General features: G+C 46.9%; 1 protein-coding gene and 1 long non-coding RNA gene across 3 annotated transcripts in view; one reads left to right on the forward strand and one right to left on the reverse strand.

The window, feature by feature from the left end:
* Positions 1-290: 290 nt before the first annotated feature.
* Sctr (secretin receptor) overlaps positions 291-16,185 on the reverse strand; it is a 64,133-nt gene continuing 48,238 nt past the window's right edge. For both annotated transcript variants that reach the window (XM_078017250.1, XM_005315953.5), the window contains 6 exons: positions 11,297-11,357; positions 9,474-9,543; positions 7,860-7,951; positions 6,205-6,331; positions 1,763-1,804; positions 291-734 (listed from right to left, as the gene is read on the reverse strand). In XM_078017250.1, coding sequence (XP_077873376.1) covers positions 564-734; positions 1,763-1,804; positions 6,205-6,331; positions 7,860-7,951; positions 9,474-9,543; positions 11,297-11,357 — 563 coding nt within the window. In that variant the 3' untranslated portion in view covers positions 291-563. The remainder of the gene's footprint in view (positions 735-1,762; positions 1,805-6,204; positions 6,332-7,859; positions 7,952-9,473; positions 9,544-11,296; positions 11,358-16,185) is intronic.
* Positions 2,370-5,798, forward strand: LOC144365517 (uncharacterized). Its single transcript, XR_013424038.1, has 2 exons — positions 2,370-3,978; positions 5,223-5,798. It is a non-coding gene; the product is annotated as an uncharacterized LOC144365517 (long non-coding RNA).

Genomic DNA, 16,185 nt, shown 5'->3' on the forward strand with positions numbered 1-16,185 from the left:
CTCACACCATGTCAAGGTACTAAAAGGGTCAAGGGTCCTGAGGCTTTATCAGATTAATTATCTATTGTCCAAAGGCCCTAGTGAGAGCTACTAGCCAGGTGAGTTGCAAAGGGAGATGGGCCAAGGACCTAGACTGTCCTTTCTTTCTGAGCCTCTAAGCTTGTCCCTGAAAATGACCTGGGGTCCAGGGAAGTGCCCTCTTCCTGCAGCGGGTGGCCAGGGAACAAGCCAGGGCATATTCCCTTCTCTGTGTTAGCAGGGCAGAAAGACTGACAAATAGAGCAGACCTCTTCCCAGGTACCATTTATTTCCCCGCCTCCTTTCTTGGGCCCCTGAACTGTTCTTCCCAGAAGAGCAACACAGACCAAGTCCTAGGCCTTCATCCTGTCTCACGGTGCCCTGGTCACTTCGGTTCTGAGGCATCCCAGGCCTGGAGGAGGGACATTTACAGCCACAAGGAGAGCACAGGACAACTGCTGGGGAGACAGGTCTGTTCCAAGGCAGCGTTCAGCCTCCTAGGACCTGCTTTAACCTCTGTCCACGGTCGGCATCGTTCCGTCCTCTCAGATGATGCTGGCCCTGCAGATGCCCCGGCTCTGCTCTGAAGGGCTGCCCTTGGTGCCATGAGTGGGGCCACTGGTCCCATTGCTGAAGGACAAACTGAGGGCCACAGGTCGCAACGGGAAGCCTTGGAGATTCCACTGCCGCCACTTCTTCTGAACTTCTAGCTGTACCTGCCAGAGACCAGCCATCAGCCAGGAGGGAGGGGCAGCTGGAGCCTGGCTCACTCCCAAGGGCCTCCACACAGTGGTGACACTTGTGCCCCACTGGTCCTACTGTCCCTCACCTGCCAGCCCTGTGTCCCATAGGTACTGAGGGCTCCCTCTATCTTGGGCACTTGGACCTGCCTCTTGATGACACTATGTCCCAAAGAAAGAACTTGTTTGTTTCCCAAACTGCAGAACTCAAACATTCAGAACCCCACTGACACAACTGTCTGCTTAATCTCATGAAGCCACCCGGCCCTGAATTTACCTGGGAGCCGGGAGCTGCTCCACAGACACTCCCCTCCTAATCCCCAGCTGGAGCAGTCCAACCTTTGAGGCCAGGCTTGATGCTTAACTTTTGGAAAACATCAGAGGTCATTTCCATTCGAGTCTGGTGAACCTGAACAGGCTGTGTTTGGGTGCCATATCCTATTCAACCCATGTTGATTTCATGGCTTTTGTGTGTCTGGAGCCTCTTGTCCTGACCCAAATGCTCTGCAAGGCCAGAGTCCTCCCCGGGAGTCCATACCCATTTTGAGGCCTTGGAGGATTGAGCTACAGTTATCACTTCTAAGTCCCCATTTCACCTATGGGAAGACTGAGGCCAGAGAGGGGCTGTGACCCAGATCAGCCATGGAACAAGCAGCTGAGCAGACCAGAGCCTGGGTTCTCACTATACTCCCCCAAGTTTTTAAAACTTACCCATGGATAAGAATCCTCTGGAGTGTTTGTTAAGGAATACTTTCTCGGGACCCAGCCTGGACCCACAGAATAAATTTTTGCTCAACCAGAATTTGGGGGCAGGGCCTGGGAAGTATTTTAACATGCCCAGCAGGTAAATCGGCTGCTCTTAGCAAGACTAGACTCCTAGAAGGCTGGTCAAGCCCCTTGGCCATGCAGCCCACATACCCACCCTCCACAAATAGCCCTTTCTTCCCCCGTTGGATCTAGGTAGCTCCTGCCCTGGAATCCAGTGGCAGCCCAAGAAGACTCACCTCCCCGTTGAGGAAGCAGTAGAGGATGGCCACCACCAGCCCCTGCCAGAGAGAGCAGGTGTTATTGCAGGGCCTCAGCATCTGCCTGGGGCAGCAGGGCCTGGACAGTTCCTCTGACCTCCAGTCTGAGTCCTGTGATCCCCAACTCCAGGCTCACTTCCCCATCTCCCTTGATTTAGGGGTATCACCTCTTTTGGGCCCACACAATGTGCCTGCCTGGACCTGCACCATCCAGCACAGACTGTGAATGCCTTTCATCCTGTTGTCCCTGTCATCTAGTGCCTCAAACACACTCAGTGACTGTAATTTAGGGGATTAACTTGAACCCAGCCAGCAGGGACCAGGAACCTCACCTGAATCAAGTGAGCCATCTGTAAGAGCAGCAGGATGTATGCTGCTGCCCCACTGTGAAGGGGCAGGGCCAGTCCAGTGGGAGACCCTGGGCCTAGAGTGGTCTTATTTCTGAGCTAAGCTAGGAATCTGAAGACACTGAAACCTGGAGGACTAGTTCATGTTGAAGAACAAATATGTGTTTGGAATAAACTACGTACAGGCCCAGGCCAGCCAACAGCAGGACTTGGCCTCTTGCCCAGGAGACAGGTGAGTGTATCTCCATAGTCAGGGTTTCATGTTCCCTGGCCTGGGAGATCTGGGCCTATCTGGACCCTCCTTCCCTGGAAGGAGCTGGATTTGGAGCTGGATTTTCCTGATGGTGTCCTTGGAGCTCTGCCAGTCTGGGGTGCCTAAGTCAAGTCAAAGAGGCCTGCAGATCCATAAATGGGGAGAGTACACCTTGGTCAGCCTGCCCTTCCTTAGAGGACTTCCCATACCCCTGCCCCGACTGGTGCTCTTCCTCGTCCCTCATTAGAAGCCTAGGCGCTCATCTTCAGCCCTCTTCCCACGCAGGCTTGCCCTTAGCTACTTACCACACGGGAAATGACCCCAAAAGTGATGACACAGCTCCTCTGTGATGGGCTTGGTATACATATGACTCCTCGGTCATATACATATATATATAGGCTTTTGTGTGTATGTGTGCTGGGGATTGAATCCACATGCATGCTAAGTATATGTTCTACCACTGAGCTACCTGCACAGTCCTGAGATAATGGCATTTTAATGAGTCAGTGACAAAACTACACGGGTTTGCTTTAGAATGTCAGGCATCAATGACTGCTGCAGTGACAGCAAGACTGGAACTCTGTGTGCTTGGCCCAGAGCTGCTGCCCACCTCATGGAATGGCAGGAATGCTTGCTCAAGGCTTCTAAATTTGGGGGCACATTAGCAAGACCCTGTCTCGGATGTAGCTCATGGTAGAGTACCCTGGGGTTTAATCCCTAGTCCCCCAAAAAACAAGATTGCCAGACATTGGGACTGGCTGAAGCACACTGTTAGAGGAGGGAAAGGCATGTGAAGGCAGGCTGTGTAATTTTAACATGCCCGGCAGGTAAATCGGCTGTGATGGGCTTGGTATATATGGACCTGGATTTGCAGCACAGCTTGCCCTGAGTAACTGTGGGATTCTGGGTTCTTCGGTGCTTCATTCAATCTTCACTAAAGCCTGGGTGGGAGGTAGGAGGACCGCCACTTTATGGATGAGGGGCCTTCCAGCAAGAAGAACTGTGCATGCGTGGTCCAGAGCTGGTGGTCTAGCTGAAGGGCTGCCCATTTCATAGACCCAGGTCACCCAGACCTTACCTGTCCTGGGTCCAAAGACACCTTTTCACTGTTAAGGGGAGGGCAGGAATTCTGGGTGAAGAAAAGTTAGCTGCACCCAACTGTAGATAGGGCAGGCCTCACACATGGCCAGCAAGTCTACTAAATTTTAGTTATTATGCAATCATTAACAATGAAGACTAGCCAAATTTTAATGCCATGAAGAAGTGGTCTTTTCCTGTTTTTTTTTTTTTTGGGGCAGTACTGGAGATAGAGCTCAGGGTCAGCCCTTTTTCTTCTTCATTTTTACTTTTCCTTGTTTTCCAAATTATCTATAATAAGCAAGTATTATTTATACAATCAGAAAGAGTTAATGCATTTAGTTTTAATAAGTCTATGAGAGGGATAATGGTGTTGCGTTGTGTGTGTTCTTTAAACCCCTGTCTTTCAGAGCTCCCCTGTCGGGAGCCATCCATGAACTGTGCACGGACCAAACTGGCATCATAGCCAGTGAATAGGAAAAGCTGATATCGGGAAACTTGCAGCAGGAATCCAGCTGGTAAGACCATATGAGTTCCTATTCAGCTTTGCCGGGTTCCACACAGCTCCGAAGATGGGGTGACCTGCTGCAGCCACATAGCCACACAGTCTCTCAGAGAGAGGTGTGGCCTGGCAAGATGCCAATCAACCTGTTGACTGTAAGACACCTAAGCAAGGCTCCACCCCTGAAACCTTATCCCTGCCTTTGATGTACCCCCTTAAATAAACAGGCCATTTTCTAGCTGTTCTGTTCCAGTTCCTAATCAGGACTGGAAGAATCTTTCAGGTGCTCTGCTTTTAAAACTAATTCTGACTTTGTCTTTTATCCCTTCACTAATTACTATATTTTTCTCAGGTGGCTTATCCCCTCCTGAGCAGGAAAAATTACCTTATGAGGTGCTGACCACCTCACAGTACTCCCCTGGGTTCAAGTCCCAGTACCACAGAAAAAGAAAAGAAAAGAAAATGATGTCTTGGATTTACTTAAAAAGATAAGGGCACAGCCAGGCATGGTGATGCACACTTGTAATGCCAGGGGCTGAGGGAGGAGGACCCCAAGTATGAGGCCAGCCTGGGCAGCTTGGCACGATCTCATCTCAAAAGAAAAAAAAGATGGGGGGTTATCTGTAAAAATAGACAGGAAGTAAAAACGGCCATGAATAGATATTGCTAAGCTGCAGGACCGGTACCTGAGGGCTCAATCTGTTCTCTTCACTTTTATATATGCATATGTGAAAATTTGTTTCATATATATATATATATATATATATATATATATATATATATATTTTGTTACCTACCTCATACATATAAGACTGTATACACTATACTTACAAATACACACTTTTTTTTTTCTTTTTTGGTGGTGCTGCGGATTGAACCCAGGGCCTTGTGCATGCTAGGCAAGCACTCTACCAACTGAGCTATATCCCAGCCCTATACAATCTTAATAATCCTTTTCTTCATAAGAATTTCTGTGGGAACATCAGGAAAGTGCTTTTGGATTTCTCGTGAACATTTTCCCATAGAGAAGCTGAATGGCTTTTGCTTAGGTAGTCTATAGCCTCAACTCTGAGGGACAGGAAGTCCCCATCTGTGTGGTAAAGCAGATCTGGTCTTCCAGCTTTCCACATGGTCACTACCATTTTCGTGAGCCAGGTCAAGTCCTTCTTCACAAGTGGCTCTTAAGTGCTGAATTGGGGCCCAGGAGCCAGGAGGAAGAGAACCGTGGGTCATATACACCAGAGGCTTGGTCCTCTGCAGGTCTGGGACATTGGCAGGGGCCCTAGGCAGAGTTGCTGCTCAGAGGAGGCAGAAGGGACACGCTGGAGTGGGGTCTGAAGGCACAGGAAGGCAATGGTGTGCTCCCAGTTGTGTGTCCTCCCTGGAACCTATGAGTGGTAAGGGACCACTGTTCTTCTCAAAAGCGACATCACCTTGTTTTTTTTTTTTTTAAGAAAATTTCTGATTAAATAAACAAATATCATTGTAAAGTTTGGGATTTGCATTAAGACTCCCTTCTACCTGAACCTGTTTCCTTTTCTAACCTCACAACATCATATAGGATTCCTAGGTAGGTGATTTTCCCTCCCTCCCTCCCTTCCTTTCTCTCTCTCTCTCTCTCTCCTTTTTCTCCCCCCCCCCTTCATTTTTTTCTTTTTTTTTTCTTGCCAGATTTTGTTTTTAATAAGTTGCACATGCACATGGCTTTTAAAAGTCAGATAATTCTTATTTTGTAAAAAATCAATAGTCTCCTGACAACCCCGCCCCCATTTCCTGTTGCTCCAAGGCAACTTGAACTCTCTTAACTGATTCTAAATAAATATGCTGATGCTGCTACTTGTGGATTTCTCAGTTTGGGGATTTTCTATGTTCTTCCCAGTATGAAGAGGAGGAGACTGACCGGGCTCATCCTCCTGCAGGCTTTGGGGTGTCTGCCTTAATGAGACTGCAGATGGTATGGAGAGTTGAACTCAGAGTGCTGGGTGGCTTTTCGTTTTTGTGTTCCCTGCAGTCAGTCTCTTAGTTTCATCTCCCACCCTCACTGACTGGTGGGGACTTCGAGTCCCACTCAGGGTCACAAAGCACAGGCAGTCCTATGGGTCTCCACCAAATGAGGTCTCTTCCCAAGTCACCAATGACCATCAGCACTGGCTGCTTGCTGTCACGGATGGACCCTCTGCTTCTCTCTGAGGAAATAGAAATCTGGCCCTTTTCACCAGTAGCCACAGACCCCAAAGCTCACCTGGAATGAGCCAAGGGCCAATTCAAAAAACAGCTGGACCTCCATGGCGTCCTCGGGGGAGAAGGCGAAGACGATGTAGTGGACACCGAAGAGGGGAATCAGCAGGAGGGTGGACTTGGCCAGGCGCCTGGGGACACAGGGACACACTGTCACTCCTGTGCTGCCTCCCTCTGGCCCCTTTCCTGTCAGCAAGGGCACATCTCATCTAGTGCCCATTTGAACTATTTTGTTTTTCTGAAAAAATTTTTTTTCATTTGTTTTTGTTTGGTTGTGTCGTGCTGTGGATCAAACCTCGAATGCCAGGCAAGCGTTCTCCCACTGAGCCAGGCCCCCAGCTCCTGTTTCCATCATTTTGGAAAATTCCTAACTCCCACGCACCCTGCACTCAAGACACAACACTCGCCAACACGTGATCTATCCCAAGACTTTCTGATTATGGGTCTCATCAGTAAATACATAAACAGGCCCTCAAATAACTTTTGCTTATAAATTATATATATGTGTGTGACAGTCACTCTGTGTCTAACTTAAGCTGAGCACACCCAGCTTTGTTTTCTTAGGTAATACATACCTATGAGGAGAAGTTCTTGTGTTTTCTTCCAAGATCAGTGTCGCCAACTTTAGCAAATAAAAATACAAGATACCCAGTCGAATTTGAATTTCATATACACAATGGGAAAGTTAGAGGGAATAAGTCCTTAAAAAAAAAACCAAACTATTTGTTGTTTATCCAAAATGCAAATGTGACTGGGCATCCTGTATTTTATCTGGTAACTTTACCCTGACCTCTAGCTCTACCTGACTTCAGAGCCTGTCGCTCCAGGGATGTCGTGCGGAGTCTGACAGGATCCTGGCTACTGTGAGACTCTCAGAACTCAACAGATCATGGAGAAAGACTCCATTAGACGCTAACTTGTCTTTACCATATCCTATCTTGGAGGCTGCTGCCTCATATGTTGAAGCTAAGACCCCCTGGATGCAATTGTATTTTGGCACAGGGTCTTTAAAGAGGTGATCAAGTTAAAATGAGGCCATTAGGATTGACCATAGTTCAATCCAACTGTGTCCTTATGAGAAAAGGAAGTTTGGGCCCACAGTGTTGGATGCCTGTGCACAGAGAAGAGAACACGTGAGGACACAGGGCAAAGGTGACTATCTACAAACCACAGAGAGACACCTCAGAAGACATTTAGCCTTGATCTTGGACTTCTAGGCTCCAGAACTGTGGGAAAGTACATTTCTGTTGTTAAGCCCCTAGTTTGTGGTTATTTTCTTATGGCAGCCCTGGCAGACTAACACATCTTCTTTAACATCTTAAAAGGTTTTTAAGTATTTTTGATATACCTGAAAAATCTGATGAGAGCTAAGGTTATTCTCTCCTGAACAACATGCACAGCTACACAGATTGTCTGAATCGGGGTCCCTCGCCTGGCCTTAAGGGTCACATCTCTGCTTCCAGACTTCCTGGCTGAGATTTCTTGATTTTCCCACACCACAGTGTCTGGGGCTTCATAATCAGGCCCATCCCCACCATTTCACTGGAACTTTGTCTATCACTTTTCTTTCTTTTTCTGGAAACAGTTGAGTAAACAGTAGGTACTCTGTAAATGCTTGCTGACAGACAGAACATGCCTGGGTCTTTGCTTTCCACTTACTTATATTGGTTCACTTCATTTCCTCCTGTTTCTTGACTCCTAAGTTTTCTCATCAGGATTCTTAAAATGTTTATAAATAAGATGAAATTGATCTGCAAAACACAAGGCAGAAGGAGGGCTGAAGGTGTCTTGCTTTCTCAGATACTTCTCCTGGCCCTGTCCCCTAGACCTGAGGGTGGAGAAGACACTGCAGACACCACCTGAAAGGCCCACCCTGCTGCTCACTCCTACCCCCCAGAACCCTTTCTAGAGGCAAAGGCTGGAGGAAACACCCCCTCCCACCCCAGCCTGCAGGGGCTCTAGACTTTCTCAGCCTCTGGGCAGATCATTCATATTCTCAGTGCTTTGGAATCCCCCTGGGGTCTTGAAAAAGGTAGGTGGCAGGCTGGGCCTGAGAGTCTGCATTTTTTTTTTAATATTTATTTTTTAGTTCCCGGCAGACACAACATCTTTGTTGGTATGTGGTGCTGAGGATCGACCCCGGGCCGCACGCATGCCAGGCGAGCGCTCTACCGCTTGAGCCACATCCCCAGCCCCGAGTCTGCATTTCTAATAAGCTCCCAGGGAATGTCAAAGCTAATTTTCTTTCTCTCTATCTTCCTTTCTCCCTCCCTCCTTCCCTCCCTCCCTCTCTCCCTCCCTTCCTTCCTTCCTTTCTGTGTATGGTACTTGGAATTGAACCCAGGCATGCTCTAAATTCAGTTCTGAGAATCTAGGGTACATCCCCAAAGGTTATGGTTCAATAAGTCTGGTGTGGATCCAAGAATTTGCATTTTTAACAAGCTCCCAGCTAGAGCTGCAGTTGCTGGTCTAGAACCACACTTTAAAAACTGCTGTTTCACAGCCTCCAGTCAGTTTGCAGCTCAATCACCACCTCCAGGAAGCTACCCTTGATTGCCACTCATTCCTTATTATTGTATTTAGAGATGATGTTACTTTGCCAGAGCACTTAAAATATCTTAAAAGGGATCTAAGAATGGAGCTCAATGGTAGAGCCATTGCCAAGCATGCTTGAGGCCTTGGGTAGAATAAAAGGCCAAATGCTTGCATCTGTTAAGCTTCTACCAACTTGACCATAACTTCCTGAAGGGCAGGAATGGAGTTTGGACTTTCTTTCTGTGTGTGTGTGTGTGTGTGTGTGTGTTACTTGGGACTGAACCCAGGGGTGCTCTACCCCTGAGCTACACCCTCAATTCTTTTTGATTGTTTATTTTGAGAAAGGGTCTGGCTAAATTGCAGAGGCTGCCTTGGCCTTCAGATTCTCTGGGATTAGAGGCATGGGTCCTAGTCTCTTCATTTTTTTGGCGCCCTCTCTTCCCACCCTGTGGCCCATGCTGGGAGGTTATTTGCTCATGTGGAAGCTCCTCTCCTGCCCTCCTCCCCCACCTACTCCAGCCCCTCACCCTCGTTGTTCTCAGGAATTGCCAAGGCCTGGGAAAACACTTGCCATAAAACATAGGCTTAGAGGCAACTAGGACTCATAGCCCAATTCTGTTCCTTGGGGAACACTGGCATCTAGAGGAATCCCAGCCTCCAAGTCCTCTACCCCCATGGGCCGGTCACTGTTTCCATCAGTCCCACTGGGCCCCAGCTCAGGGGAAGACAGCCACTCACCAGGATGGACAGAATCACAGGCCCTCGAATGACCCACCAGATGGAAGCATTGGCATTGATGTCCCAACACCTATGGGACAGAGAGAGGGAGGGACAAGGAGCACTGTCAGGAGGGGGAAGCTGGACTACCCAGCCAATGCCGTTCCCCAGGCAACCTCGGACATAGCCTCAGGTTTGTGGCCCGAGCCCTGTGTGCCCAGCACTGTTAGAACCTGCCCCTCTCCTGTAGCTCAGGAGCACGGCTGGGGCACAGGGAGCAGCCACCTATCTCCATGGAATTTACTGGAACCTAAGAGACTGGGGACCCCAGGATCCCAAAGCTAGCCTGTCAGAATTCACTGGGGCTCACAGTGGCACACTCAGCTGTCAGCAGGGGCCAGGCACAGAGCATTGGTGACTGAGGTGGCACGGTGACTGGCTTGGGACCTCAGGATCCCAGGACATCAGTCATGAGAGGAACCTGATCAGAGAGATGTGCCTAGTCCAAGGCAACTAGAACAGAGTTTAATTGGTTGGGTTTATTTGTTTTTGTTTTTTTCCACAAAGGAAATGAGAAGTGCTAATAGAACTTTCCACTTTTTCTAGAGAGGTGGAAATTTTTTTCCCACAAAGAAAATGAGAAATTCTAATAGAACTTTCCATTTTTTTTTTCTAGAAAGGAGGGAGGGTTCCTTTTTTTTTTTTTTTTTTAGAGCAGGAGGCCACCTACTCACTTGCCCAGGTGGCCTCCAAACCCTGGGCTCAAGCAATGCTGACTCCCTCTCCAGAGTTGCTGAAACTGCAGGTGTACAACCCTGTAACCAGCCAGATTTTTTTTTCTTAAAAAAGTAAATTCACTCATTTTTAAAAAGTGGATTTGAAACCATTATTTGGGGCAGAGTTTGAACTATAAGACACACACAAGCCTCATCCCCCAGCCCACTTCTTGGCCTGGTGGCATCCTACCTACCATGCTGCCTCAAAACATTTCCCGTGCTCACCTGCAGGTGGGCCCCTTGGGCTTAGTCCACCTGCACTTCACTCCTTTATAGATCAAGACCAGAGCTCTGGTTTGTCCAGGTCACTGCCACACCCAGGAGGTGAGAATGGTGCTACCCTCAGGGCTCTTAAACCTGCAGGGGAGGGAGGTGTCCTCTACTGAGCAGCAGCTGCCTGGAGTACTGCAGTCTGGCCCCTGATCTAAGCCCAGAGCTGACCCTGCAGGCACAAAGACAGGAGACTGCAGGTGTGGCCCATCTGGAAACACACCTGGAGAGTGAGAAGCACAGCTCCAGAGAACTCGCCTGGGCCTCTCATCTGAAACAGCAGGCCTTTCCTAGAGAGCTCCAAAGACAGCTCCTAGATAGCTCCAAGGGCTGGACCCCTGGGCAGAATCATGGAGCCTGTGGAGACAGTTGGTGGGTCCCCCCTCCTGAACTGGAATTGATTTTTATTAAAATATTGGTTTGTTAGAAGCTCAACCGTGCTGTTTGAAGAAAGAAACAAGGTCAAGAATAGTTCCCTCTCAGCATCCATAGGAGATGAGTTCCAGGATGCTCCACGATACCGAAACCCACAGATGCTCAAGTCCCTTCAATAAGATCATATAGTATTTGCATATAATTCTACATATATTGTCCTGTACACTTTAGATGACTTAGAATACCTAATACAATGTACATAGCTATCCTACTATATTGTTCAGGGAATAATGACAAGGACTAAAAGTCGGTACATCTTCAGTGGAGACCAACTTTTCATTTTTCAGTTCAAGTTTGGCTGAATTGGTGGGGGGGCAGAATTCTGTCTACAAATTCTTGGTAACTCTCCTTCCAACCGCTTACCCGATGTCTTCCAGAAAGTGCCTGGTGATAGCCCACGAAGCAACGAAAACAGCTGGAGAACCTGAGGGTTAAAAACAAATTGGGAAGGGGGAAGAGAGGACTCAGACTTCAACAGAGGAACAGGTCGACTCTAGCCCAGGTGCTGAGCCAGTGCCAAGATTTGGTTCCCACAGAAACCCCTTTGCCATCCTGTGTCTCTGTGTAGCCACATGCTTCAAAGGTGCTGGGATGTTCTGGGAGTGGAGGCAGGATTGGATGAATCCTGAAAGCTGCTTGGGGTTAGGAGCATCCTGGGAGCCTGGGCCAGACTCCATGGACCCCTGGGCAGAATCATGGAACCTGTGGAGACAGTTGGTGGGTCCCCGCTCCTGAACTGGAATTGATTTTTATTAAAATATTGGTTTGTAAGAAGCTCAATCATCTAACTGGTAAGGTAAACCATCACTGCCGTATTGACACAAAAATACACAGACAAGAGAAAATTTTCATGAGTTTAAAAGATATAGGGAACACTTCCTGACTTCTGTTTAAAGACAGCAAACTGAGCTTAGATATTTATTTCTCTTTTCCCCAAAGCCCCTCCAAAATGACAGCAAAGAGATAGAAATGGGTCCGAGGCTGTAGCTCAGTGGCAGAGTCCTTGCCTAGTGTGTGGGGGCCTTGGCTTCTAGCTGATATACCTAGCCTAGTTATCTCATTAGATCAGAAGCCAGCTTGTCACAAGTTATGAAGGATTCATTTCTGTTTTCTGTAAAAATATCAGGATGTCTGTATGGCCTGGCCATTATTTGATTTTGTAAAGCTGATTGGAATGCCTGCCCGTGCCCTGAACTCACCCAGGTCCGGTTTTCCCTGACCATATAACAACCCTTTCCTAAACCTTAGTGACGCCTCATAAATTCTGGCCTTCCCTGGCCGGATAAGGACCCTCTCTGAGTCTCTAAGATCTCCATAAATTCTGATGCCGGGGCCAGCAAAAATGTAAACTTGTGTTATGCTCCTCAGAGTGTTGTTATCTGTAACCCCCCTTTGTGTAACTTTTTGGGCTATAAAACTGGGCCACAAAGAAGCCTCGGGGCTGTCCTTGGCTCCCACGATTTTGAGGGGCAAGGCAGCCCGGCCGGTCGAAATAATAAGCTTGCTTTTTTTTTTTTTCAAAGAGAGAGTGAGAGAGGGGGACAGAGAGAGAGAGAATTTTAACATTTATTTATTTTTTCTTAGTTCTCGGCGGACACAACATCTTTGTGGGTATGTGGTGCTGCTGAGGATCGAACCCGGGCCGCACGCATGCTAGGCGAGCGCGCTACCGCTTGAGCCACATCCCCAGCCCCAATAAGCTTGCTTTAATTTGATTTTAATTGGAGTCAGTGGTCTTTTCTTGCGTCGTGGTCTAACATAGCCTCAACGCCACAGAAAGAAAAAAGAAAAAAAAAAGTGGCATAATCAGAAGCACAAAGACTAGGAAGGAAAGGTGGAGTGGACAAGAGGTGTCACGACATTTAGGAACAGAGAAAGCTGATTGAGGAATGACAACTGGGTCCCAGCCCCCTTGTCTCACCACACCCAAAACGTAAAAGGATTCTTTCCTGGAGGAACTGAACAGCCCCAGAAAAAAAAGGGGCCTAAAATCAACAGTGCTGGGACCCTTCAGCACAGTGGCCACTTCAGCCCAGTCTCCCAGCCCCTCTCTAGCGCCTCTGGTCAGTTCCAAAGTGACTCAGCCAAAGTCAAGTCACCCACCTCTGATTACATAAAAGACTGGAAACAAAACAACCAGAGAAAAGGAACTCAGAGAAACAGACCATGCCAAGAGCAGAAGGAGCCTGAACAAATAAGATGGTGCCTACAAGATACAGACAGGATCCTGCAAACCAGGAGCAATCGGAGGGTAAGACAGGGCTTTGAAACTAAACACAGGGTGACCAAGTACAACATTCAAAAGATGGGTTGGGAGATAAAGACCAGGAATCTCCCTGAGAGCAGAGCAAAAAGACAATGGAATGCAAAGTAGGAAATTAGAAAATTAGAGGTTGTTTCCAGGCCAGGCACCATCTGACTAAAAGGAGTTTCAGAAAAGAGAAAAAAAAAAAAAATGAAGGAAAGAAATGATTCATCAGATAATCCAGGATCATCTTCAAGAAATGAGGACTAGAGTTTGCAGATGAAAGGGCCACCACATGCCAGCAAAATGAATGAAAGGAGATCTGCACTGGAGCACATCCCCGCCCCCTCCACCCTGACATTGCTAACTACAGAGAGAAAATCCCCTACGTATTTGTTTGTTTCCTTATTTATTTTTTGCAGTGCTGGGGATGGAACCCAGGACCTTGTGCATGCCACGTAAGTGCTTCACCACTGAGCTACACCCCAGCCCTTGCATTTTATACATAGGAAGGTAAATAAAAAGTCTCAAGAAGGACATGGCACCCCTCCATAAAACCAGAGGTCAAAACACAAAGTCTTCGAAACTTGAGAGGAAAATGATTTTTTGACCTGATATTTTATGTCCAGCAAAATGACAAATTAGTTGTGAAAGCAGAATAAAGACATTTTCAGATGTGCGTTGCAAAATATAAAAATAAATAAATAAATAAATAAATAAATAAAATGTTTCCTCCAGATCCTGTTTGTCAGACAGATACTTGAGGATGTGCTCCAACACAATGAGGGAGGAAATCAAAGAGAATGAGACAAGAAATAAAGGAAATAGGATTTGTGACAGAAGGTGAAGAGAATTCTCTGCATGAAGAGTAAGACAGCTGAGCAAGTCTAGGAAACCACTAGACCCAGTCAAGCATGAGGGAAAAAAGCTCTAGAAAAAACAGTAGCAGATATATTGGGTTAAATAGCGCTGCACCCCCCAATCCAGGTCTAACCAGAACCTTGGAAGGTGCCCGTATTTGGAATTAGGGTTGTAGTTAATGTCATTAGCTAAGATAAAGTCCTGTTGAATTGGGTGGGCCCCTACTCCAATACAATTGGCACACTTAGAAGGCCAGAAGACATGCTGGGAGGAAATGTAGAGGAGGAAGACCACAGACAGACAGACAGACAGAAATGGGGATGATGTGGCTATCAGCCAAGGAATGCCAAGGACTACCAGCTACCACTCAGGAACAGGAGAGAGGCATGGATCAGATTGTCCCTCACAGTCAACCCTGCAAACCCCTTGATTTCAGACTTCTGATCTCCAGGACTTTGAAAGAGTAAATTTATGTTGTGTTGAGCCACCAACTTGGTGATAATGTATTAGGCAGCCATAGGAAATTAATACAGCAGGAACAAATGGAAAGAAACATAAAAGTTGTTAGAATTGAAGTGAACTCACCAGGTCAACCCTAACAAAAATAAATAAATAAGTTGAGAGGTTAGAAATAAAAGGTTCTTGCTCATAATTGCCTGATAGTGTCACAAAAGACTGCCAGGACCACAAGTTTGCACAGCGACTAGAAGAAGTAATTCTACAAGGACATCTGCCCAGGGACTGTTCACCTTGGAGGGAGCCACTCTTGTTATTAGTCATCCTGGCCAAAGATCATATCTCATATAATCCTCTCTCTCTTTTTTTTTTTCTTTTAAAAAAAAAAAAAAAACCCTCCTGGTTTCAACTCTTTGAACAAAGTCACAGTTTACTGTGGCACACATATTCCCATTGCCAATGCCATTCCCCCAAAAATGTCATTGTTTTTTATTTCTCTGATTTTCTCAAAATTTAGGTTGACAAAACATATAGGCACTGAGATTTCCTGTTAACGTTTGATGATTTGGAAAATAGTATTGGAGGGTTTTTCAGAGAATTCGGGAGAATCAGTGAAAGTGATATAATAAAATACTGATAAGCAAATAAAAAAACTCAACTCCAGGAAACATAAAATGCTAAATAAATGGAAGGATAATTGTTGTGTACCACTTGGCTCAGTAGTAAACAATATTCACATAGATATGAGCAAGTATATTAATTCACTAAACAATTTTGGGCCTGTGGTGAGACAGACAGTCCTGGCAGGCAGGGCGTGACCAAGCAGGCTGCTCCCCTCAAGGCATCTGGGAAACAGTGAGAGGAAGGGACTGGAGACAAAAGATAGTCCCCAAGGGAATGCTCCCAGGGACACACTCCTTCCAAGTCCCCAGGTCCCACCTCCTACAGTTTGCACCATCTCCTGATAGTTCATTCAGCTATGAACCCATCAGTGGATTAATCCAGTGATGAGCCCTGATGATCCAGCATTTCCTAAAAGCCCCATCTCTGAACACTGCCATACTGGGGACCAAGCCTTCAACCCATGAGGTTGCAGGGTTGCAGGGGTCATTTCATATTCAAGCCCTTGGGACCTGGGAACTTGATAGACATGCACAGTCCTGGGTCCCACCCTTCACCCACTGACTCAGAGACTTTAGGGGCCAGCAAGCCAGGTTGGACATGTGCCACCCCGCAGTGATTCTGAGGCAGAATCATCAGACCTACCACATGTTCAGGTTCATGGACCAAGTGGGAGCTTGGTTCATCTCCTTTTTGGGCATAGAGTGATACTTCAGACACTTTGAAAAAATAAAACCTTGAATAAGTATTGAAAACTTTAAATGGGTTCACTTCTTTTGACTCAGTAATCCAAATGCTGGGATTTTGTATTATAGAGGGAAAAAAGCTTTGTCCATAAAGTATTCATCACTGTGCTATTTCTAATAGTGAAGCTGGGTGCAGTGGTGCTGGGCTCCCTACTGCTTGGGAGACTGAGACAAGAGGGTCACTGAGCCCCTGAGTTCAGGAGCAGCCTGGACAACATATAGAGACCCAGTCTCAAAACAAACAAACAAACAACAACAATAAAAAAAACCCAAAAGAATACACACACACACACACACAAACAAACACAAACACACATAGTGAA

The sequence above is a fragment of the Ictidomys tridecemlineatus genome, chromosome 7, assembly GCF_052094955.1.
Source record: "Ictidomys tridecemlineatus isolate mIctTri1 chromosome 7, mIctTri1.hap1, whole genome shotgun sequence".
NCBI classification, from domain to species: Eukaryota; Metazoa; Chordata; class Mammalia; order Rodentia; family Sciuridae; genus Ictidomys; species Ictidomys tridecemlineatus.